Source organism: Coloeus monedula, assembly GCF_965178545.1.
Source record: "Coloeus monedula genome assembly, chromosome: 11".
Classification (NCBI taxonomy): Eukaryota; Metazoa; Chordata; class Aves; order Passeriformes; family Corvidae; genus Coloeus; species Coloeus monedula.
The window spans coordinates 4,046,271-4,070,655 of record NC_138791.1 but is presented as its reverse complement, the minus strand read 5'-3'; the positions used below and the strand labels follow the sequence as shown (position 1 = coordinate 4,070,655).

General features: G+C 41.3%; 1 protein-coding gene across 1 annotated transcript in view; it reads right to left on the bottom strand.

The window, feature by feature from the left end:
• The window catches only part of DCAF1 (DDB1 and CUL4 associated factor 1), a 49,106-nt gene that overhangs the window by 10,179 nt on the left and 14,542 nt on the right, over positions 1–24,385 (bottom strand). The window contains exons 8-22 of the mRNA XM_082288598.1: positions 23,157–23,258; positions 21,870–22,028; positions 20,416–20,595; positions 19,354–19,563; positions 18,012–18,181; positions 16,733–16,857; positions 14,426–15,686; positions 13,358–13,556; positions 12,603–12,685; positions 11,729–11,813; positions 10,092–10,325; positions 9,451–9,544; positions 8,887–8,991; positions 8,113–8,186; positions 7,087–7,191 (exon numbers count right to left, since the gene is read on the bottom strand). Of these exons, the coding sequence (XP_082144724.1) occupies positions 7,087–7,191; positions 8,113–8,186; positions 8,887–8,991; positions 9,451–9,544; positions 10,092–10,325; positions 11,729–11,813; positions 12,603–12,685; positions 13,358–13,556; positions 14,426–15,686; positions 16,733–16,857; positions 18,012–18,181; positions 19,354–19,563; positions 20,416–20,595; positions 21,870–22,028; positions 23,157–23,258 (3,186 nt within the window). The remainder of the gene's footprint in view (positions 1–7,086; positions 7,192–8,112; positions 8,187–8,886; positions 8,992–9,450; positions 9,545–10,091; positions 10,326–11,728; positions 11,814–12,602; positions 12,686–13,357; positions 13,557–14,425; positions 15,687–16,732; positions 16,858–18,011; positions 18,182–19,353; positions 19,564–20,415; positions 20,596–21,869; positions 22,029–23,156; positions 23,259–24,385) is intronic.

The window sequence follows — 24,385 nt, the reverse complement described above, 5'->3', positions numbered from 1 at the left end:
TCTTGATTCCAAAATTTTTTATAACCACGTGACCAGAATTTGAGACTTCTCCACTGCAGATTACGCAATCTCTCAAATCTACACTAGGCTGGCATTTAGTTGCCAAAGGAAGACCCCACACGTCTTTTTCAATTGTTGATATTTGGGTTGGAAATTCTGATTCAGTTTTGACATCTACAGGTCACTGCTTTTTTGCTTGACATGGTTTCAGCTATTACAAGAAACTTTATCTGTTTGTCTCACACCTCACTGACTTTTCCTTCCTCTACTAGGAGCTGATTCACAGTGCAAAACCAGGCAGCACATCAACAGTTCAGCCCAGCTTCTTAGGACTGCCCCATGAACTCCTTTCCCAGGCCGTGCTCACCTCCCATCAGCACCTCCAAGGCAGCACCTCTCACCTCCAGCTGCTTTCCAGCAACACTTCCTCCCTCTGAAAACACAATCTCTGTTGCACCTCTCAGTCTGAATCATGCTAGATGGTATTACTCTAACTATTCTCATTTTCATCTATCTTTTCTCTATCTGCGGAACAATTAATCCCACGTTAGAAAAGCTTTTCCCACTATTTCAAATGTTTCAGCTCCTATTTAATTCACTTCTGGCTACTTTTACCTAAGTCAAATTATCTGCTAGTAACATCTGCTTCTAGCAGTTATTTATTTCATCTAGGCTTGTTTTCTTTTTAAAGAAATTCATGTTTCCCATAGTCTCATTATTTTGGTTAATTTATTTGCTTTTGCAAGAAACAGCCTACTGGTTTACTTCACCCTCCTTCCCCAAGTTTCTCTTACAGCGAATTTGTCTGGTCTCTTCCAGATTATCAGTATTATTTTAATTACTCCCTATTTCCAGCTTGGGAAGGGGCTTTGCTTTCATAAAAAAGGGCACATGATCATTGTTCAAATACAAGTGTAATGAAGAACGTTTTACCCAGAGGAGTAAGTCTCTCCTTGTTCCAGTAATTTATCTTTCTCCACAGACAGTCCCCTTGTCACATCTTCTGACAATGGTACTCCTTGCCGTGTACCATGCTGGTATTTTCTGGGCCTTTGCTATGCAGTTCCCAAGAGTGACAATGTCTGGTTTTCAGTCACTTAAGAGTTTCTATCCAATTCCTCCCCACCCCCCCCCAACCACTTCTTAACACTCCTGGACAATGGGTAGTGGAAAAAGCTTAAATACAGCCAACAGACTCCCTGGTCAAGCACGTAAGGAATTGCACATCCTAGATTACCTAGTGTCCATCCTTCCCCTCAGCTGGCAAACCCACTTCCTGTTATGTACCATTAAATTAATTCTAAGTATTCATCTCCTTCACACTACAGGGCTGCACCTACTTTTATCTTCTTGGCTACTTCAGGGTTAGAATTTCTACTTCTTCATCGCCATTAGTCACAGAGCTAAAAATGTAGAAGCCTGGGAAGCTGCAGAAGTTACTATATGTAACAAGCAAGGAATCTTACCATAGGCTTCTATGCAGGTGTAGGTATGTGCAGATTTAAAACAGGAAACAGCACACAGCGTACAGAATGTCACAGAGGCAAAACATGGAGTGAAGAAATAAAAAGCAGTTAATCTCTTAGTCTGTGTAAGTAGGTTTAGCTTGTCTAACAATGACTACTTACCTGTGATGAATGACAAACCACCCATGATACAGACAAACAAAAGCTTTAAGGAAATGGGCCTCACATGGATCAGGAGGTTCAGGTGGGGCTCTTTTGAGCAAATTCTGGTTTTGCCTATGAAATGTTTCCATTTCAACCTAACTGTATGCACCTGATGATAATCAGCCTAGCTCCAGTCACTGTCCTCTGAGGCATGTGCCAGCCACCATTTCACAGCTGGTACCTTCCTTAATGCTTGGGATAAAGGGGTTTTAAGGTGACTGTTATTATATTCCCTGTGCTGCAGGGCTCAGAGGTAAAGTAAGGAGTAGAGAATTAGGTACAATTTCTCAATATGCTTCTCTTCCTTTCTCTTACTGATCTCACACTCTCACTTACAAAAACAAATTCATTCCTTTAATTCCATGACAAAGAAAAATACTGCATAAAGGAATTTCAACGTTTGGCAGGTAAATGAACTCCCTCTCCATGGACAAGAATTTGTTCCTTTATTTTCTCAAGCCTCTGACTGGCATTTCTCATCACAGCTCAGGCAGCTTTTATTTTCTTGGATCTCAACTACTGTGGCAATTCTAGAAAGATGTGTTAGGCAAGAGGAAGGACATCTTTGATTTATGTCACTGAACAGGCAGAATATGTTTTTATCTCTGCTGAAGCTGTTTTACTCCATAATACTAAGTCTGCCCTTCTGGAAACTCCAAATACTTATCTCTTTCCAAGAATTTCCTCTGTTTGCACTGCCTGAAAGCTACTGAAAATAGATTCTGAAACAGTAGAATAGGCTAAAGCAGTCACAGTTATTTGCTACTATCTAAAAATGTGGTAAGAAGTACAGGCACTGTTCTTTTAAATATCTGTTTTGGAGGATGCCTGTTCAAAAGATGCATCTGTTATACAAAAGGGTCTCTGATAGAAACCACTCATTACTCAGCCTCCCCAGCAGCAACTAAGCTCAAAGATTCCTACAAAGGTGTGCAATAAACACATATTATTATCATTTGACACATTTGTCTGAAAATACCCATTCACAGCTATTATTCTGTAAACCATTTTATCCTTGAGTAAGATTTGAATCTTCAAATATTACAGGAACAGCTCCCAAAACAAACCCTTCCTTAAGGGTCCCTGATGACATAAATCATTCTAGTCAGCTTATAGTGGCAAAGCACCACCATGGTCTGATGATTCCCAAGTATTTGTGCCAATATGGATTAAGGTTTGTGGGGTCTTTCCCCAGCAAGTAAGTATTTGCATGAAAAAAACAAACCAACTATATCAAACAACAGCAATAAAGTACAGTGGAATTACCGTTGGAATTACTGTTGCAGGCAGACAGGGGGACAATCCTAAAATAAAAGTAGAAACTGGGATCACAAAGACCACATAGAAAGCTGAGGAAAACATTCTCCACCCTGGCTAAACCGTATGTTAGAATAGTGGTTGTCTTTCAAGTCTTTAATGCCTTATCAACAAAGTTTATTTCCCATCACCTAGAATTTTCTAAACCAATGCAAAAAGACAAATTACACACCTACCATCAACCATTTCGATAGCCCAGAAGCACTGCAGGATAATTAACAGTTCTTCAGGTCTGGCAAAAGAAGTAGAACACACTTTATAGGACAGGGACAGCTAGGTGAAGCAATGTGCTGCTGAAGCCATAAATCTCTGAACATGACAATAACTGAGGACACTGCTTGAGCCTCACAGATGCAACATCACCCACACGTACCACAGAGAGAAAAACAGCCCTTAAACAACTAATATGGAAAGAAAAGCTAAAACAGGGAAGTAAAAATGCACAGACTGAAAATCCTAAAATCCACTCAGAAGATCACCTCATCCAGACTTCAGTTTCCCAGTTTTGAGTCTACTCTGTGTTCCCTTGGTTTCAGCTTTTCTGAGCACATAATATTTCTGAAGTCTCCTTTTCTAGCCCGTAGCAGCTGCCATGTGCCATTTCCTCTGAAATTCCTTGTCTGCCTCACTACAGAAGACAGTAGATTAACAAGTGAAACAGGGAATACTAATCAACCAAGAAAGAGAAATAAGTAAGAATAAAGCAAGCTAACAACCAAAAGATGGTCCAAGATCTGCACCAGTAGCTCAGACACCCAACTTATTTTTTGCTAAATCTAACTGAAGGAGTGTATCAGAACAGTGGCAAACACAGGAGGAAAAACAGGAAGATCTTGCAGCCAGACTGAAAAGTAGAAAACCCTTACATATTTCCCTTTATGCTGAACAGTGTTTTGCAAATACTTGCAAGACTGCTGGTTATTGATGGACACATTTGGATACTCACCCAGTGGTGAAATAATTCACAAAACTCATGAAAGTTCAAGGCAAGAACACTGCTATTTTTGGAGTAAAACACCCAACAAAAAGAGCTTGCAAACAGACTCTTGCTAAGCATGTTACATCTTCAGTTTCCCTCAGTACATAGTAAGTACAGACCATCAACATTCATCAGCATTTGTTCTGCTTAACAAGGCTTGACAAGTCTGGATTAGTGGCCATACCTAGGGAAAGGCAGCCTCCCAGGAATCTCACTGGAAAGGCTGGTACGGCAGCAGGGAAGAACCCAGCCTCACTGGTGATGTCCTCGAGCATTTCAAACAAACCCACAAACATTCACTGCAGAAATCCTATGCTCAAGCCACTGAGTCAACCCATCATTTAATTTGAGGGCAATTTACATAGCAGATCAGTTGATCTTGCAAGGTTTGGATTGAGACAGGAGGAATAATATAGTTGTTTTGTTTCTTAAATTACAGAAGGAACTGAAAGATAGCTATAGGCCAAACATCCCTACTAGGTTCATTTTAAAGACTGTCAGTCTTTGCTTTTTGAAAAAGCTGCCATGGAGCCTTCCGCTGACATTTGTCAGAACTGACATCATGAGGTGTCAAAATTCAAGGTTAAAAAAAAAAGTCAGGCAGATATTTTTCTCCACAGTTCTTGTCTCTTAATACAATTTTAAAAGAAATTTTATTGTGCATCACATTACTTCTGAGCAAGGCTTGCCCATCAGCCACCCTTCTGTTTGAGTACTCATTACTTTCTGTACAGGCAAAAAAATGTGCCCATGGGCCCTTGTAGGTCAGATACAAAAATCCACATATGCATCAAGTCAAGGTGTGAGAGGCAGGGGTCAAAGAGATTAGTTTCTGCCTTAAAAACCTTGATGAAAAAGATGCCAAATTCATGTTAATTCATATGACTCATGAAGATCAGAAAGCACCCTCTTTCAGCTAGAAAGGGTTTTAGAGTATCTGTGAGAAGTTCCAACAAGTTTGAAATGTTATACCCAATTTTTCAAAAGCTAAATCACAGAAACTAACAAGGCAAATACTAAACACCTACACATGTATGAGGATATGCATACAAACAAAAATCCTTCCATCAAGGAACCTCTTCTTGATCTCAACAGACAAGGGTACCAGAGAGATTCTGTCTTTATTCAGGAAAACCTCTATTCATTCTAGCTCAATGTTGGATGTCTCTACAGAGACAAAAGCTGTCTTTTACAAACCTAAGACAAAAACAAACCTGAAGAAAAAGCATAGAACAGCTGTAGGGACAGAAAGCAAGGGGGTTATTTATGTTTGGCTAGATATATGTACATTGAATTGAATTTGGATTCATAAGTGTTGCTTCTATTAAAACCAAATCTCTCTTACTAAAGAAATTTGATTGTAACCATCCCTAGAAGTTGTTGTTTAGGAAACAGGTACAGACCCCAGCAATGGAGACCATAAAAAGCAGCAGTTATGCAATACCAACTAGTCACTCTGAGCTTGCAAATCAATCCAGGAGCAGCTTTGTTTGAACACTCCATCAGCTTCACAGAAATGCTTTTAGCACACTTAGATTCTGCCTGGGGCCACCTCTATTTGTAAGACAGGAAGTGTCCCCAGTCACATCTGATGGATGGCAGATCCCTTATCTCTACTGAGTACCTGGTGTTACAGCCTGGAACCATTGACTGCCTTGCACAAACACAGATCTCCCTTAAGTCAACACTTACCAGTGATTTTGCAAAGCAGTGCCCTGACAGCTGCTAGTTAATCATTGTACAATGCAAAACTCATTTCTGCTACAAACTATTTTTGGAGATTCTATAAAGAAAATATGAAATAGTTTACTAAAATATACTGAAAGTGAACAAAACCAGTGGAAGTGGAGACAGAAATAGTAAATATTGCCCAAGGCAAGCACTGTATGGTTGGGATGTAGAAAGGAAGGAAGGAGCAATAATCTCTCCTCCCTCTTCATTGCTTCCCAAGAAATTTTATTCTTTTAATCCATCCAATCTAGGCATAAAAACAGTGACCAATGATTTCAAAAGAGTACCAAGACTTCAGCTGCAACCTTGTAGCACACTCAGTGGCCAGGACAGCACACTTCCCACCCAAAGGAGTACTACTGTTTTACCTTCAGAATTACAGGGAAAGGGTAATAACAACAACTCATTGCAAAGAAAATTAACTCTTTCCTGAGATCTGCTCTCCAGTCTTCTGAACTAGAAAGTACAAGTTTTAACCTAGCAACAGGAAGATTCAGAGATAGAAAGGGTAGCACAAATCCAGCTCTCTCCATACAGTCTGGGAAAAAAACCCCACCAAAGTATTACCTTCTAGCATTCTTTGGAAAAAGGTGAAGTCAGCTTTTCTCACAGGAAATACAAATGTACGATTTACTAGAATGCAGACACCAAAGAGCAAAGAATAATGTGTTTAAAATCTTTAGGAAATTGAAGCATAAGGTCTTTGCCTGTCCAAAAAAAAACCCAAAACACCTGATACCCACAAAGTTACAAACTGATTCTGTGGAATTTTAATTCTTACTTTACTGTAGTAAGCATTCTGTGCTACTGTGTATTCTACCACCTGCACCCTGAGGGGCACTTATTGCAGCTCTGAGCTCTTTTGTCAAGTTGCCAAACAGCTGATCTGAGAAGGAAAACCAACACATCCCAGTGCAAACCTACAGCCCTCTTTAAAATTCTTTAAACCTTTTGCTGTGTGGAAGTACTGTGCAGTTTCACTGAATTAGTCACAAGCTGTGCCTCTTTCAGAAGTTGGTGATAAATTATGTCCAAATATGAGACTTGGAATTGAAAAGAAGAAAGCCTCAAGCACTACTGTCTATACTGGGGGTCAAAATACTTAAAAAAAAAAAAAAAAGCCGAACAAAAAGCAAAGCTTCTGATCAAGACTGAATACTTAAGGAAATTAATAAATAAACTATAAATGACTGTGTTAGTTTACAGCACACAAAGTTACTGTTCACACTGGTTCTGCACACAGGGTCTTAGTTTACACTGACAGTAAAGTGATCTATTTCACATTAGGTGAGGCCAAATGAGGCCTCTGTACTTTCTGGGTAATAAATGAACACATGTAGAGGGCTAACAGCTACTCTTGAACAGCCAGGTTAATGCTATGCTTCTCACCTGATCTTCTTCTTCATCCTCCTCATCTTCTGCCAGCCGCTGCCGGCCCACTTCATAGAGCCTGCACACCGTGTCCATGTTCATGGCATCCATGCTGCCTTGGTTCTGCAGGGGAGATGCCCACACAGAAGTTAGCCCCAGGAATTGAGCTCAGCTGTCATATTCAATGCTACATCTGATCTCAATCACAGAAACATTTGCAAAATCCTTCCCTCCCATTTACCAGCAGCAGTACAATTAGCACTAAAAATGAGTCTCTTTGGTTTCAAGACCTGCCATGTTCCCTGAAGTAACATTTCCAGTGACTCCTATAAAAGAAAATTTTCTTGGTCTCACAACCCTTGTCATCTGCAACTTCAGTAGTTAAACATGAAGTTAGCCCTGCTACAAATTCTTGACTTGCTTTTGTGGTCTGTAGGGATCAGTGGTTCACAGAGTATAAAGCTGACAGGATTAGTCACTACATGTGCATAATCAGGCTTCAAGAAATTGGGTTCTGACAACATATTATTGAACAAACAACTGCATCCCTAACAAACTAGAAGTTTTGCTCAGTAATTTTTGCTTCAAATCCTTAGCTTCTGGGATTTTGCTACGAACACAAGTGTAAAAGGAGCAATATGAGTGATTCACAGTAAAGTTCTACAGGAAGCCCCCGAAAGATTGCATTTCCCAGTTATTTGGTACAGTGCACATTTTAATTTGCAGTACTAGGAAATCATTGCTATAAATAAGAAAAAAAACACATTTCTCTTATACTCATGAGAAGGAAAACCTCTGTACATATTAAAGTGGGGAGAGTTTGCAGAAGAGAAGCAAATGTGTTTGGAAATTTAAGGAATGAGTGGCAGCAAAACAAGACTGCAGGAGGTGCAGAATAAAAAGCTAACAGCATCTTTAGCACCATCAAAACACCACCACTGCTTAGGACATGAATTTAACAGCAGGAACTCCAAAAAAGAAACAACAAAAGCAGTGCATTCAAACCACAGCTACAGAGACCAGAGTTTATTTTAGCTGCTTTACCTCAATGACAGCCAGATAGCAGTCCTTGCTGTCTGTGCACAAGTCAAAGATATTCCTCTTTACATCTATGGTAGCTGGAAAACATCACAGAACAAACTCAGTGGTTAACTGCATGTTACTTAAAGCTCACTGAAAAAGAAGTGTCTAAAAGCAAATAATACAATCTTGGGACAAGAAAAAAAACAGCTGAAACAGAAGTGAAATGAATGTTTGTAGGTAATTCAACCTGTAATAAAGAATAGAAACATTGGAGATCATTGTAAAAAACAGCCATGTAAGCTCTTAACCTGCTCTGCATGGTGCTTCCTCCCTTGTTAATACATTTATTGGTTTCCCTAAGCACAGTACACAACAGATCATCCTTCAGAATAGGTGGCAACAAAAAGGGACTGAGCTGTGACCTATGTCTCCCTTCAATTGCAAAAGCCACATTTGTTTACGTCCACAGCAGCAATTAGCTTAGCTGCATGAGCTAAAAAAAGAGCCCCATGTGAAATGAGAGCAATGCCATCCTGGCCAAGTGACCTACTGTCTCAGATTATGCCTTACTTGGGAAGAAGAAAGGAAATAAAGCCAGAACAGTAGCAAGCAAGGCAGTCACACACTGAATGGGATATGATACTTGAAATTATGTCAGAGTTAAACCCAACTCCTGTGCTTCGATATAGCAGTTTGTTTTCTCACACATGCAAAGAGAAGTGAATGTTACTAAGCAAACTTTCAATAAACCTTCAAACCTCCAGATAAAGCTACTGGCTGCTCTCTTACTCTTACCTATAGGTTTATAATCAGTTGCATTAAATGTCCTGAAAGAAGAGCCAAAGGGACTTCTCATTCTCTCCTCCAGAAGGTCATCCTCATCATCTGCCTGCAACATAGCTGAAACAACAAAAGATTATTCCACAAATCTGCCTTCCATTAGTCACTACCATTAATCGGCTTCAGATCAAATTAGACTCTGACATGAATTTTCTTTATATTTAATAGCTTGGCAAGACCCATTTAATATCTACTCTTCCAGAGATGCCTTTATTGATACTACAGATCATCAAAACTTAATACAGAGGACAAAATTATTTTCTCAAGCATCACTGGATCTACCATTATACAACAGGTTGCTTTTTAATCTCACAAATTAGTTGTGATATTGCTGATGTTACAGAAAACTGTCTTTGTCAGCAATACACATAGCATGAACATCCTGGAAAAAATCCAGTTCACACATGCCACTAAGGCCTGGAGTTACACAGTCTCTGAAGCTTCCCATTTCACTGAACAAGCATCTACTTATCTCACAAGAGGTGACCCACAAGAGGGATGTAAGGGGAGAAGTCCTACCTCCATACATCACTGTGCCAGTATAGTTGAAGACCACACGACACTGATCCAGAGCAGGTACTGTGTGTAACAAATGGAAAGTTCGGAGGTCCCACTGAAAAAACACAGGCTAAGGAGCAACAAACAATTAAAAGTTTCTATTTCCTTTTCAGTGAAGTGGCAAAGAACTGACTGCCTGCATTCAAGAAACCTCATTGCCACTCTCTTGCAAATATGGTGGAAGCAGGGTCGGATTCTACCACTACAATTCCATTTCATGTGTTCAAAATGAAAAAGCTCCTACTCAAAATGGCATTCCCAGTCATGAGAGGTTACTGCAGTACACCTTCAAGGCTGATCTTGTTAGGACATGGGAAGAGAGCTGGGAGCTCAGCCATGGAGCGTGTATCAGAAAAGAAAGTCTCTCTTGCTCTCTCTCTGTATTAAGTGTTTTCTCTAGGCTACATCAGAGGCAGAATATCTAGATTTAAATTAGCTACCCAACAGTCCCTACTCTTCCTTGATTCACAGATAGAAACTCCTGCTACCACATGTAACATGTAATACAGCAGACCATTCATACAACTCTGCAAACAGCTACTTGTTCATCCATACCAATTCTTGAGCTCCCAGCACCAGTTACCACAGTGGCCAAAGGATACAATTTCAGTGTTGACTATGACCTCCAGCCCATTGGGATGGAAAACACCACTGATAGTCATGTTGAATTTGTCAAACTTGTGGATGGCTTGTGCTGATCTGACATCCCAGAGGACACCATCATTTAGGACAAGGTCATCAGTGGGGTTAAAAGTGGCACAGTTCTTCTTGTAGTTGTTGGCAAGATCTGGGTTAAACAGAGTCAATAGCTTGTTGCCAGTCTGAATATCATAGATCTTTCAGATTAAAAAGAAAAAGAAAGATTAGTCACAATTTGTAATATACCTGCGCCTAAAATCACCCCGATCCCCTTTCTAGATTGCTTACAGAATCACCCCGCTCCCCATTTCACTTTTCCATTTCATGTGACAGCATTCCATAAATAACCCTTCCTAGCAGTCCTTTAATAGTTTTTTCACAGCTGGAACCAAGCCTCACAATAAGTTTTGGCCAGTGCTTGGCTTACTGCAGGTTCACTGACATAATTCACTACAATCAGGATGAGATCCAAATAAAATAACCCCACTATGAGGAATGGACTAGAAAGCTGCAATCACAAGGTACCACTTAGCCAGAAACTATTTCAGAAATGGAACTGCTTTCAGAGCAGATGGTATTTACAAACATTAAAACTCCAAAGCACACAAGTGAGGGGAATAAAGCCAGAAACTATAGAAAAGGAGTTAAAATTCCTGGCATTTACACAGAAAGGCAACTTTGAGCTTTGGCACATGAAACTTTGGGAATATAAAAACGGCTTCAAGCTATCACAAAGGGTTTATGATCATCTCCTCAGATAAATCTGATCTGTAACATCCTTCAGAGTCTAGCTCTTGTTCAAACTTACAGAGGAAAATATTCTCAAGAACTGGAAAACAAATCTGTTTACCAGATAAACACAAGACACAAACTGATCTGACTTTCGGCTAGATCCAAGTTAAAAACTGGGCAGGAATGGAGAGTTTACTTAAACAAATCAGAGTTACATGTGAAATTATAAATAATTTGAATAATTTGTATTACATGAAAATTTTTTATGCAAATTCTCTTTCAAAAGAGACAGGGCCTATAACAAATGCAAATTAGCCCTGCAAAGCAGCAGAAGCTCTCTTGAGCCTTGTCTGTCCAATTTGCAGGTATTCATGCAAAGCACTACAACAGCACTCTCTGAAGATACAGTGCTAAAGTTAAATTACCCAAAAGTAAGCTGCAAATGCGGGGGGGAGGGCAAAAGAAGGACACTTGTAATAGGTCATTTCCCACAGCTGTTGACTGAGCTACTGTACAGTGGAACTTTCTTATTATTACTATTACTGAAAAGTAAGACTAAGAAAGCAAGTTCAAAAGAAAAAAAAAACACCCTGCATGATCTCCCTCAAATGAATAAAACAAAGCAGAATCTACAATTGCTCAGGATACTTGCCCAGAGGCAACACATCCACACTTGTGCTACAACTGGTTGAGATAGTCAACTTTATACCCTCAGGAACAGGGAGAGGTTATTTGACACTCTCAAAGCTTTCCTCTGAAGCTCATTAGTTACACAGAGCATCAAAGTACTCACATCAGTTAATAAACATCCTATGGAGAATTATATTCCTGCCAGAGCTTCACAGCCAGGAGCTTTCCTGGTACTTACATGTGCAATGTCTCCCTTTGTGCCAATGACCCTGTCCTGAGAGTGCTTGCTGAACTCCACATAGTGGTCATCAGGGAAGGAATGCCTGCAGATACAGACAGTAAAAAAGTCAAGGAATTGCAGATTCTATGTGACCCAAACAACACCAACAACTCCAGCACAGGTCTCAACAACAGAAAAGATGTAGAAAATGCTTTCCTTTGCCACTGACCATAACATACTGCAGTAGCAAATTCAGACCTGCCACCAACAGGGCCTGCCATAAACATGACACTCTTTGGAGAAGTCAGCAATTGATGGCACCATGAACAATTCAAACACGGGCAGCCTGGGGAAGTTAAACCTTTCCTCTGAAAAAAGGCCTCTAGCTGACCCCATGCAGATCACACCAAAACAGTTGTTTACAACTAAAGTAGACAACAACAAACCTTCTAAAAATGAGGAGTTTTTCACCCATTTTTTTATGGGAAGGAACAATTGTAAGTACTGAAATAGATTTTAAAGAGTTTGCAGTCCAGGTCTAACAATTTCATCCTGCAAACCACCATGCTAGTTGAATTCTGAACTGGCTACATAAAGATTGCCAAGACAATTTACAAACATGAGAATAAAAACACAAACATGTTTCTTTGCCTTCAGGAGTAACAGCGACTTTACTGATCTATCTTGCACTAAACAGGACTTTAAGTAGAATTTAGAATTTGCTCTGTACCAAATAAAATAGGGAATATAACAACATAAGAAAGGGAGCACGTTTTATTTTTCACAAGAGACACTGTGAGATCTGTGCTATTCTGTTTTACAGAGTTTATTCCTGTATCAAATGGTTCTTCCAGCTGCAGCACACCCCACAGCTGAATCAGAGTGTACCTACTTCATATCAAAGACAGACTTCATTCCCCACAATGCAGAGAGGGGTTGGCTCCACGTAGCAGATGTCAGCAATAAAGATCCATCCTGGATTTCCAGATTGGAGTGGAGGAAGGGAAAAGAATACCAGGGAAAACAGAGGTTAGTATTTTACCTGTACACTTTTAACTTACGAGATCAATTTAGAAACTAAAGAGCAGACGTTTGTGCCTAATACTACTCCTACAGGGATAAAATCTAGGTATCTAATACTCTGTGTAACAAAGAGCCCTTGGTAGACAAGCTTTGTTCCCATTGTTATTCCTAATCTATGATGTTAACAGCAGATAAAATCAGGATCATTCATGGCTGAATTCTGATGTCCTGTGAATGGAGTCCATTTTGCTTGTAAATCTTTTCTTTCTTCCTAGAATCATCCCCTGAAAAGTTTCTTTTTCCAGCAAAGGGAAGATACAGGAACTCTGATACCTGATCCCACACATAAATAAATGTGTAATAGTCAGTTTAAGCATTCTTCTACTTCCAGATATATATATTAATTTCTTAAGAAGACACATAGCCACTGTGTATCTTCTATATTATCTTGGAAGAAAAAAACCCTAAATGTAGAACTCACAAGAGTGAGAGTATGCAACTATTACAAGTACTTCAATGACAGGCACTGCAGGCCAGCCAGTAGGTACATTTTAGATATACATATCCAGATGGGCCCAAAACATACCAGGGCCTAAAAATCAGAACACGTCTGTGATTCCTTACCCTGGATGGCTCAAGGTGCGTGATGGCAGAGTTATGGCAGTTGTAACTGGCCTCCTCCTGTCCACTGAACACGTTGTAGAGTTTCAACTGCCCCGTGCAAGTACCCAGCATTAAGAATCGTTCTCTTGCAGAAAATGCGCAACAGGTAAAGCCACTCTCATCTTCATTTGCTTCCCTGAACACAGAAATTGGACGGAACCTAGAGAAAGCAAAAATACATGGGTAACCCCAAAGAGAAGCAAAACTGAAATGCTGTGTGATGATATTAAATCCAGCCCTTAAATATTACATAGGTACAAGTTATAGCTTTCTTCTAGAGCAAGGTAAGTGTCAATCTGAAGACTAGTGCTCAAGTATTACGACAGTGTTTGCAATCTTTAGGGTCTGTTTTCCACTATATGGTACTTCTGTTAAAGCGCATCATTAAGCTGAAGCACTTGGACTCCATCTTCAAAGTTGGATTGATGGAAAACCTGTAATGTCAACACCTGGGTAAGTACAGAGAGCTAGCAAAAAAATTCCTAACAGTTCTGAAACACTTAGCACAGGATGTCACATCAGCCAAACAACCTCCTGACATCACAGCTTCCCATGGTGACACTGCTTTCACGAACGTGTCGTCTTTATTTTCATAAACTTTACATCACCTTCCAGTTTAACCTCAGGAAAGGCCATATAAAGAGGCAACTGGTGGTGCTGATGATTCAGTTGCAAGAACAAAATACAGTTTTCACTGTCCTGCATCTGTCAGCCAACCATCCTCAAGGCTATACTACATTCTCATGTAAAATTGGTGCTACATACTCACCTTCCAAAGGAGAACAAAGAGCTACCAGCTTCATTAGTCAGTGTTGCTACTGAAAATAAAGTGTGCTTTGGGTACTAAGGGTCAGCACTAAGGACAAGACAAACAGAACTACTAAAAAAGCCTTTCACACTGTCACTGTGAATGAAAACTCTCTTGTCTCCAAGGATACTTCACTGTGGGACTGCACTACCTGAATCCAGGTAATGCTTTTTGGCACAGGGTACATCCTGAGAGGGATCACAACATTGTTTCTTCCTTACCTGCTAAATATAAGGTGTCTATCAAAGCAGCCACCATCCACCCCTCCGTACTTCGGAAAGGCTGCCCTGCGGGTCAGCCGTGAGGTAAAGTTAGTGGGCGCCTGGCGCCTCTGTTTTGGCTCAGGACACTGGTGGGGAGTAAAGAGAGAGAAAGGGGGACAGGTGGCAACAGGGTTCTTGCAGCGGGCATGCTGCTCCCTAAGGTACTCTGTGATTATACTGTCCAGCGTGGGTGGGGAAGGAAGGTGTCTGTCCAGCTGCTTTTTGATAGCTGGGCTCTGGCTGTAGGCGCCATGGTCCGATTTTTGTCGCAACACTCTGATTTTCCTGCCGTTGCAGGGAGACGGCCTCTCCCTGACAAAGCTAATCCTGCCAATCAGAGGAGAGTTGCTGGCATAAGAAGGGCCTGGAAGGGCAGGTGGACCTTGGGATGCAGACGGCCTTGCCTGAGCATGGACAGAGGTGGCAGTGGAACCTACAGCAGTGTGGCTACTCAAACGGGCTGAGATGCCGTTAGCTATGCGAGGAGTGCGAGGCAGAGTCACCGGAGAGGCAGCGGCCGCAACAGGGGTGAAGGCAGAGGAGTGAGATGCTGCAGTCATGGGCAGGTCAGCCTCTTTTGTAAGGACAGACGCAGTTTCCCCGAGGCCCTTAGAGATGAGATGGTTCCGGATCAGCAGCAGCAGCTCCTTCTCAGGAAATGTGATCCTCGACTGGGCCACCACATCCGCCTTCTGCAGCCGAGCCAGCGAGACGTCCGTGCCGATGAGCAGGGGCTTCCCTGAGACGCGCTCGATGAGCTCGGCAGCGTATTTGCAGAACTTCACATGCTCGCTGCGCTTGTCCTGCAGCACCGGCTCCTTCATCAGCTGCTGGATCTGACAGCTGCTGAACAGGGGCAGCTTGCTGATAATCTGCCGGACGGTGCTACTGCGCGACAGCCCCACCAGGGCTTTGCAGGCCAGTGCCCGGATCTGATCTGCATCAGTGATCGGCATCTTCACAGACAGCAACGACAGCAGCACCTTGATGCCATTGTTGGACTGCACCACATTCCACATCTTGGCTAACGTGTGCTCACTGCTCTTGGGGGCCTGAGGAAGCTTTCGACGAGGAGTTCCAGAGATGAATTTCCCGATGCTGGAGATCCGATTATCTGGGCCACACACACAATTGATGATGATCTGAAGGGCTGATTTCTGAATCTCAGCATCATGGATGAAAAACTCACCCTCAGCAACTCCAAGGATGATACTAATACCTAGTGAGGGAAATAAATAGTTTCTTCAATACTCCAAAATGTATCTTACACAAGTTGACCAGACAAGTAGGGGAGTTATCCAACAAATCTGAAGAAAATTTCCCTTAATTCTGGAAGTTCCTGAAGTTCTGCTAACTAATCTAAGACATATTCTTCTACCTCCCTAGCAAAATGTTTTCCTGCACTGCTGTTCCTCCACTTCATCATCAGTAGGTAGTGTCATACAATCTCTCAGATCAAGCACACCCCAGGAGTAAAAAAATCTAAGGTATCCAGACCAGAGCAAGATGCACAGATATGCTCTGATTCTTACTGCAGAGAGCAACTCTCCCATACAAGACACCAAGTCATTGAAAACAAAGTAATCATAAAACAACTTCCAAAAGGAATCAAGCAAAAAAGAAATTTTAGGATTACTTTTCTTCCCCCACAGAATTCCTGTTAGTTTCTGCTTCAGAAGATCAAAACCCTCATAGAACTGGTATTTGCCTACAGAGTCTTTGTGCAAAAGAAATTGTCTTTTGCCTATATCTAGTACCCTGCCTGCCCTTTATTTTCATTTTCTTAAAAATAAAAGCGAGGCTCCATTTAAAGCAGAAGCCTTGGATCTGATCCAGGCACATCTCACTCATTTACATGCTGAACCTGGAGGCAACCAGTTAGAGCATAACTCACACAGCAATAATCGTTCCTCTCCCATACTCTCAAATGCCATATCCTCAGGAGACCTAAATTTCTGGGAAACTGAGGAAACCTAATAATCCCATTATAAAAGTAGATTTGCCTCTACCTGTATTTAATGAGCTCTTGAAAACAAGTGCAAGAGAAAGACCTGCCTCTAAACACGTAACCCAACCTAATCATGCTAATCATGACAATTTTAACCACAGTGCACTCTCCCACTTATTTGCATCCTTGACAGTAACTCTGAGTACATGAATTCTTTTAACCCTTGTCTCACTGTAGGCGAGGAACAGCCAGCCAAAACCCATGTAGCAGAAGACAACTGATAAATGTGTAAGTCATCAGGACTGTATTCAGCTTACCCACAGTGGAAACAGTAGATCCAGCTTCATCTAACACATCCACAGGTTCTGCCAGTTGCAACTGGATTTTAGGAACTACAGTCAGGATGGCCAGTACATCCAAAGCATACCGTACTGTGTCATTCCTGGAAGACAGCAACAGAAGAACTTCTTAGAATTGCATGTACAGAGTTGTTTCAATAACATCAAATAGCATTCAATTTACTCTACTCCAACAAATTGAAGTAAATCAGTCACACCTGCTGCATGGGGCCTTTTGATTTTAGAATGAAATGGGCTGGTCTCCACAGAAGGCAGTGCTCACATGCACACCACTGCCTGCAGTCTGCCAACATTTATCCCACAGGCTCCTAAAAGCACTGTAATTTTGTATTTATAAAAATAAGAATGTTAAGACTTACTATCGAAAGCATTCTAAATTAAGCTTTAAAATCTAATCTAAATCTACATCTAGAAACACTGCTGTCTAAAATACTCTGTCACCAGTTAACTAGGAAGGAAGTTCTTCTGAAGTCAAGGGAAACTATTTAGCAGCAAACCAGACAACTCTGATAGTCAAAAGATACCAATTTAGGCTCCAATTTAAGAGAGACACAGGTGTGTGGAAGGTGAAAAGGGATGTTCAACAGGAGGTGAGAGAGCAGAACAATGCAAAGAAGAGGAGATCTAATACCTGTGTGGAAAGGTAGGAGTTAACCCAGGTAGCAATTAGGAAACAGCTGCAGAAGGAAAGAAACAGGAGAACACAAACTACCCAAGAGAGTGCAACCTGAGAGGGAGGGAGGCAGGGAACTGCAAAACAGATTTCAAAGGCTTTCAAGTTAAGTTAGGCAAGGAGCTCCTGTAGGCAGCAGAAATAAGGAGGGAGACCTGGTCCACCTCATTCCAGGATTAAGACAGGTCTTGCTTTCATCCTCTCCATGGAGCATTTTCTAGCCTCTCTCTTAACAAAAAAGTAAACAAATTCTGAGACAGATAGGAAGAGGCACAGACCTGTGATGAAGCTTTTCTGAGAAATCAGTGTCATAGTAATCAAAGGCCTGAGGCATTCTGGCTCTTCAGAAATTTCTTGACATCCCTCTCTACCTCAAAATTTTAGTCCTGCTTTCCCCAGAGTTAACTTCCATAAGCACTGTGTGGCCCCAGCACAGGCCCTAACAGCACTAACCAGCATGTGCCTGTTTTAAACATTATCAGGGCAGAAAATCTGGAAATGTAATGTTCTGCCCAAGAGCCACAAGTGCTGCACTCAAATAGAGCACTACAGCAAACAGCTCACCTTGCATAGTACGTCTTCCAGTTGCAGGCAATGGAAATGAGTTGAAGCATGAGCTGGACACAAGACAATTTGAGAAAAACCTCTGCTGGCTCCCAGTAGAGCTGTGCTGGACCGTACTCAATCAGAAACTCCATCATCTCTACAATCTGCTCATGAGTATAGGAGCAGGCCTGCAAGGAAAGGGACACCATTAGATCAAAAGGGTTACAAACTTGCACATCAAATCCCCCACTGCTGGGATTTAACTGAAAACTGCATCTACAAGATTAGACTACCACTGTCTTGCAGATTAAGTACTTACTTTCTGGTTTATTCCCCAGTTATAAAAGAATACAGCAACTGTCACTATAATATACAATAATAAGCTTAAGGAAAATATCCTTTAAGTTTCTTTACAGTCTTAGAAAGCTTAAGCCAATTTAAGAGGAGAAGTTACATTAAATTAAAATTCTACTCTGCTTTTAAGCTACTAATCTAGTAGTTACTACACCATCATTCAATATACACTTGTGCTAAAATATTAAAAAGGTTGCTAAAAATATTCAATTACAGTTTCTAAGTTTTGACTACAAAACATACTGAATAAAAAAAAGAAATTCCTAGCAAGCTTGCCTTTCAATATTTAATTACATGAGAAAGCAACAGCTTATATACATTTCTTTAGTTACGGAAAATAAGTGATTTCTGCACCCTTATATTTTCTTATTTCAGTTCCTCTAGAAAAACATCATAAATTAAATCAGAAACCACAGGTGAATGTGCTCTTTCAAAACAAGCAGCCATAAATTCCAGTTTAAAAAAAACTACAACAAACAAACAAACCAAACCAACCAACAAAACCAGCTTTTCAGGGAGAAATCAGGAAAAAAAAATCATGGCCAAGACTATGGATTATTATCTATCTGGATCTCACAGGTAATTTCTAAAACCAGTGGTGTCCAAAAGACATTTCAGTTATTATCAAATCAAACTTATTTCCAAGTTTTTCAACACTATGTACCTCTATACACATACAGATTTTGTCCTTTCAGAGACAAAGTTTTCAGCACAGAAAACCCCGCAAGTATCAAAAACAACTTGCCTTTGAGTTTTTGAGAGATGGAAAGGGAACCACAGCACATGAGCAGGAGCCTTAATCAAATGTAATTCAGACAAACCTCAAGGGCTCCTCTGTATTTTCCTACTGCAGTTCCATTCCACACAACAGGAAAAAAGTACAAAAAAATAATTGCAGCCTGCCTAGTTATTGCACTGGCTTCGAAGAGCATCTACATACGTCTGCAGCTTGGATTCAACTGAGAAATGGAACCACCATGTGAAAAGCTTGCAATGTGCTCCTCACCTTGTAGGGGGGCTGTGGATGGACCAGGATGCCGCCCTCAGTGCGCTGCAGCGACTGCTTCACCTGCTCCAGTTTGATGGCAAGGTGAGCCTCAAAGTACCGACGCAGTGCCATGCAGGTGTGCTTCCCTGTCTGGCGACTGGCAAAGATCTCATCATCACTCAGGAGGGCTCCTTGGTCTTCCAGGTTTAAGATCTCCAGAGTGCTTATCTTCAGAAAGAGGTTGGGTGTGGAAAAAGAAGTTTCATCAGCCCAGTCTCCAGGAAAAAAGCACCTACACCTCTCAGCTGCTCTCGTACCAAACCCAAAGACACTGCCTTTGCTGTACACAACATAGAAGCACACTGAGAGCTGACAAAAGGGTCAGAGCAGAACAGAAAAGGTCTCTGCATGGGTAAATAGCCTAAATTGAACCATGCCCTCTCCTCCACTATCTATGAAGACAGAAATGCAGAAGTCACACCAGTGTAGGTCTGGAGGCAGTGTTGTGCCGAGTACTATTAGGCATAATACAGCATCATACATTGTGCTAGCACCCTGCAGCATTGATGCCCCTGAGTCAGACACAGCCAAGCTGCAGGAGCGCACAGCAACACCCTGCAGACATTGCAGCTTTTGTGCACATGAGCAGTGTCACTTGTGCCCAGAAGCTACCGTGGTTACTGCAGCACGCACACAGCTATTCCCTTCCTGGAACAAGGCTGCATTTATCCACATCCAACAGGGTGCAAGTGTATGTGGAGTGGTAAGAAACATTTTGACTACCACTAAGCCACAACTGTCTGAATGAGTATTGCTTAACGCAGGACTTGCACCAAAAAGCTCCCAAAGGGTAGCAAGTCTCTAGACAATAATCGTAATAATAAAAATAAAAATAATAAAGATAAAAGGATGCATGCAAGTGTTGCTTAGAAAACTCAACCCACCTCTCCATCTCTTGGGAATTGACGAGGAAAAACCCCGAGCAAAACTAAACAAAAGAACAAAACTCCACAGTTGCACTTACAGGGTGCAAAACCTGACACTAAACCCCTGTTCCCTGCTTAAAGCCACAGCCCTTACCAGGTTAACCAGACGTCGCAGCCCATCGTGCCTGTCAAAGAGCTCCAGGACAGCACGGAAGGAGAAGCAAATGGAGAAGAACATGGTGGCATGGCAGCAGCCTGAGGCGTGGGAGCACTCCATCAGCCACAAGGTATAGTTCACTACGTCTGAAAGCACATTATGGGGGTGCATGCACACCTAGAAAGCAAAAGAACGTTCTTGAGGAGGACTTCAAAGAGATTGCTGAAGAGAATTCCAAGGAGAATGAAGACTCTTTGAGAAGCAGAGGACAAGTATCAGTTGTTCCCAGCTTGACTTGGGATATCTGAGACATGAAACAAAAAGTCTCATTTCCAAACCAGTAAAAAAAAAGCTGCTGTTAAGACTAATAAAGGGTATGATTTGGTAATGTAGGACTAGAAATTGGTCCATTCCCAGAGCAAAGCACAATGAACACAGCAGTCTTAGTGTAGCACAATTCCAGAGAGTCCTTCTCTGTACCACTTCCACAAATCCAAAGAATGCTTCGCTAGAGGCAGACAAGTTTTCACTGAAGAAATAAAAATTCTGCTCAGTGTAACAGTACCACATGCTATGTTGAGGTTCTAGCAAACTCTGGCAGCACTGAAACGTAGGGGAATTGCAAGGATCATCAAATGCAATGTAAAGCCTGACTTTTCTCTGGAAACAGACAACTGAGCTGGTCTTTTCCTGTTCTCAGACCATGCCTCTGAGACGTGCAGACCATGAGCTCAGAACTGCATCTTTTCATATGCCTGTTAACTTCTACTGAGCAGGAACTGGGAACCCTCTGCCAGGGTCAGTGCCAAGAGGAACAGCACAGAGCTGAAGTGCTGGCACCAGCTGCTGTGTGCCAAGTTAGCAGAGTTATCCATCTCTTCTCTGCTGGTGTTGGATGTACTCACAGAATACAGTGCTACCAGCTTCAGACCGGAGGCTTGGCATGGACTACCTTGAAGCTGGCTTCCTCTGAAATCCAAAATGTACCACAGACACCTGCTCTACCTGGTATCTGTACATACTGGGATAACATCTGGCAGAATATCTGGAACCATGCATGGAGAAAAACAACCTCAGGTGGAGGAGTCCATTGGAACTTACAGGAAAAGAAAGGCAAATGAGAATGAAGGAGGTTTTTGTTTGGATTTTTTGAGGGAAAGAGGGAAGAATAGAATGAAAAGGGTGATTAAAGTATTGAGACAATGCTGACAAGGTCTTCAGTTAATTCCCTAGGAACTGAAATCCACACCCTTGAAACAATACACTGTTATTCACATACACACCTTAGAACAATACACTATTATTCATATACCTCCTAATGCCTCTGCATACGTCAGTCATCCATATAAATTTGCTCTTAAGCTTAGATGTTTATTCACTGTTTGAACACAGGTAGGAACACTAAGAAATGATGGGAATCACTGCAGTTACAGTACAAGAAGGACTCTTACCCTCTCCATTGCATCTTGATTGTACGACAAGTAATACAAACACATGGACACTCCTGTTGCTGCCATGGAAGGACGAGGAATCTCCAGCAACTTTTGCACTCCTCCATGAGCAACAAACTCTGTTGCAAACTTGTTGTGCAGCAGCAATGATGCCAAATGCTAAGGAAGGATAAAAGCAGATTAGACTGGGATTCTTCAAACTGTCATCAATTCCGTCCCCATCCCACAGAAAAACAGAGAGCAGAAAAAGCAAGTGCTCTGTGCTTTGTCCACCTCATTTCCTCCTCCCATCACATTTAATCCAGAATGTAGCATTTATTCCAATGACAAAAGCAAAAGAGGCACTACCACTTTTTTTACACATCTTGTGAAAGAAATACAAGAAAAACAGAGCAACTCAGAAATTATCCAACAGGCCACCTTAAGGTCTTTCTATTGTCATCAAATTCACTCACTTTCTATTATCACTGATAATTATTTAAATTTCCATTCATATTTCGATTATGACATATTGCTGACACAAGGAACTTTACAAAATGAAGTGTAAAGGCAATTAAAGGGAAGCCCGCAGCTGCACTGAAGTGTACTGCACACTGCTTGTCTGTATTACCTACACTTTAAGAGGAAACAGTAAGAACCACCGTAAACCCCACTCTACCCCCAAGTGAAGTAACCTACAGCTTCTATAGGAACATTGCTCCTTCAAAATGAAGTGAAGGAGGGAAAGAATGCACAGAAAAGTTTAGCTTGTGCTGCTGCACTGCAGGTTTGGCTTGAATAAGGTTATTTTGTGTGGCTTTTTACCTTGGGGAGGTAACCTTAAAGATGACTCACACAAAATTAGTATTTCAACCACTGAGCTCAGCAATGTCATGCTGAGGCTTCTGGGAGTAAGATGTTTATGCTCCTTACCCCTCTCAATTGTCCTTTGAGATGGCAGGCAGTGGAATAACTCGGGAATGCTATCTAAGGGCAGCAGGAATACAACCATTTAACAGAAAAAAGAATTTTTGTCATCTTCAAATAGGCAGATGAAAGGTGAACTTAATGGCTCTTCCTGAACAATTAAGATCTTTTTATTCCCTCCTTCCTTTACTGTTTTTTCATTTTAAGTGCCTGACACTTAAAAAAACAAAACTGCAATGCATTCAAGTTGAGTGAAAGCCAACTCCAATCCCAGACACAAGCCTAAAGAAGATAAGCACTTGCCTTTGACACATAGCAAGCATATATTCAATGTTTCTACAATGTTTATGGTATATTTTATGTATTATGAAAGTAATTTACCTTAAGGGCTTCAAAAGTGAGCAGCACATCGTTGGTTCGCTTCAAATCAATGTAGTACATCATCAACTCCCTTGATCCCAGTTGCATAAAGATGGGTAGCAGCTGAGAAAAACAAAAACGGGACACTAGCTGAATGTTTCATGAGAATTACAAGGTCTCTTTTGGTTTATACTCTCTCAAACCCCCAATTTTCCCCTATTAGCAGATACCTGTTATGAGAGGTCAGTGGTAACCAGCTCCATCCATAGGAAGCAATAAAGGTTAACAGACCTCTTGTAATACATCTGCTGACTGCAGCAAGGTGCATGGCAGCTGCCACACGGAAATCTTAAGACTGTCCTTCAAGTGCGGCTATGGAAGTCCACACAGATACCACCCCGGAGAGAGGCTCCACCTTCCATCTGTGCAAAGACAACTACCCAACAACTGAACAGAAAAAACAGGAGAGCAGGGCAACAAACCAAAACCCTTTGCATTGTTCTTTGTAACACCTTCATGCTAGTAATTCCTATTTTTATAGCCTATCATTGCTGGCATATGAAGCAATCCAGTCAGCATGCAGGGTGTTAGGGGGTAATGGTTTCTCTGGCTCTCACAGAAGCAAGGCACACATGTGCACACACATAACATCGATCACAAAGCAAAACTGTATTGCTTTGTTCTGTTACAAATAAAAGTAAACCACAAAAAAAAAAAAAAGGAAAAAAAGAAAAAAAAAGAAAAATGGAAACACACTTTGGTAAATCTGACACAGCCACGTTATTTTGTCCATCTATGTAATATCAGTTTTCAAAAGCATCTGCATAACATGGGCCCTGCCACTTCTCAAAGCTACCACAGAGGTTACACAAACCACTTCATTTACAATTTCAAGTTATTTCCTCAGAGTTTAACTTGCAGGAATCTATCATATCCCCCATAGGAAACAGGAAAAATGTCTGCATTTCAAACAAAGTGTCATGTAAGCAAGCACCAAATTCAACAGGAACATGGGACAAAATCCCCAAGGCCATGCTCCAACTACCAGACCACACATCTGCTAGGTTCAGGTTTGAGTATTACCCACCAAGTAATATTCAAACTAATGACTTCATCAATTTAAAAGTCATCAACAACTCAGGAAAAGTTACCAATCTTAATCATGACAGGAGATTTCAGAGTGTGATATAACAGTTCTGCCAATTTTCCCCCACAATGCCACTCAGCTTTGTATGGAGAATTAGAGCACA